The 813-nt window shown below is 43.3% G+C and overlaps 1 protein-coding gene across 2 annotated transcripts in view; it reads left to right on the forward strand.

Annotated features, from left to right (window-relative positions):
- nadsyn1 (NAD synthetase 1) overlaps positions 1–813 on the forward strand; it is a 41,318-nt gene that overhangs the window by 13,204 nt on the left and 27,301 nt on the right. For both annotated transcript variants that reach the window (XM_015403130.1, XM_015403131.1), the window contains exon 3: positions 48–164. In XM_015403130.1, the coding sequence (XP_015258616.1) occupies positions 48–164 (117 nt within the window). The remainder of the gene's footprint in view (positions 1–47; positions 165–813) is intronic.

Raw genomic sequence — 813 nt, forward strand, 5'->3', positions numbered from 1 at the left:
CAGCTTTTCACCTTTGCTATGTTTGTACTTCTGTCTCTTTCTGACAGCGGTTATGGCTGTGCAGACCATTTCTATGAGTCCGACACGTTGCTCCACAGCTTTGAGGTCCTGAAGACTCTTCTGGAATCCCCCACCACCCAGGACATCATCTGTGATGTAGGAATGTGAGTGCCAGCGTGAGACGGAGCCGTCCCAGAATCAGCTCAGCCCATTTATACTCACTGCACGCATCATTTAGATGTTCTGATCCAATTATTTCAGTCCAGAGTGAAATTCTTTGCAGTTAAATCCCCAAAGGAAGGCCATAGCGTTAATTTTAATGTGTACCAAGGACCGTCAGACAGCAGGTTACAGAAACGCAGAACGAAACGTCGAGCTGACTGACTGCTGAGCTCCGCTGCTCAGAAAAACTAAAGCACCATTAAAGAAAAAGTCCGGTCAGCAAGGAACAATCAATGGATCATTATTTATACCTAAAACTATGTTTGTGCTGATCTTATGAATTTAGCATTAATAAAAAAAACCGAGAACAATAATTTTCGTTGCGATCACTCAGGCTGGGAGCGGCCATTTTTGCCGATCCTTCCAAGGACGCGGTCTACCTAGACTGGATCCTTCGAAGTCCTTTAAAATAAGGAGACCGGAAGAGTTTTGGCTGTGAATTCTAACAGATCTACCCTTCGGCCGATTTTACTGATTCGGCATTCGGCGGATATGCTCTGTAGCTTAGCAACAGTGAACATTGACACACAAAGCAGGAAAAGAAGGAAAACCGAAGTTTTCAAAACTGTTTGTTTATTTATTAATTTTTTA

The sequence above is a fragment of the Cyprinodon variegatus genome, unplaced genomic scaffold (genome assembly GCF_000732505.1).
Source record: "Cyprinodon variegatus isolate N-32 unplaced genomic scaffold, C_variegatus-1.0 Scaffold1442, whole genome shotgun sequence".
Classification (NCBI taxonomy): domain Eukaryota; kingdom Metazoa; phylum Chordata; class Actinopteri; order Cyprinodontiformes; family Cyprinodontidae; genus Cyprinodon; species Cyprinodon variegatus.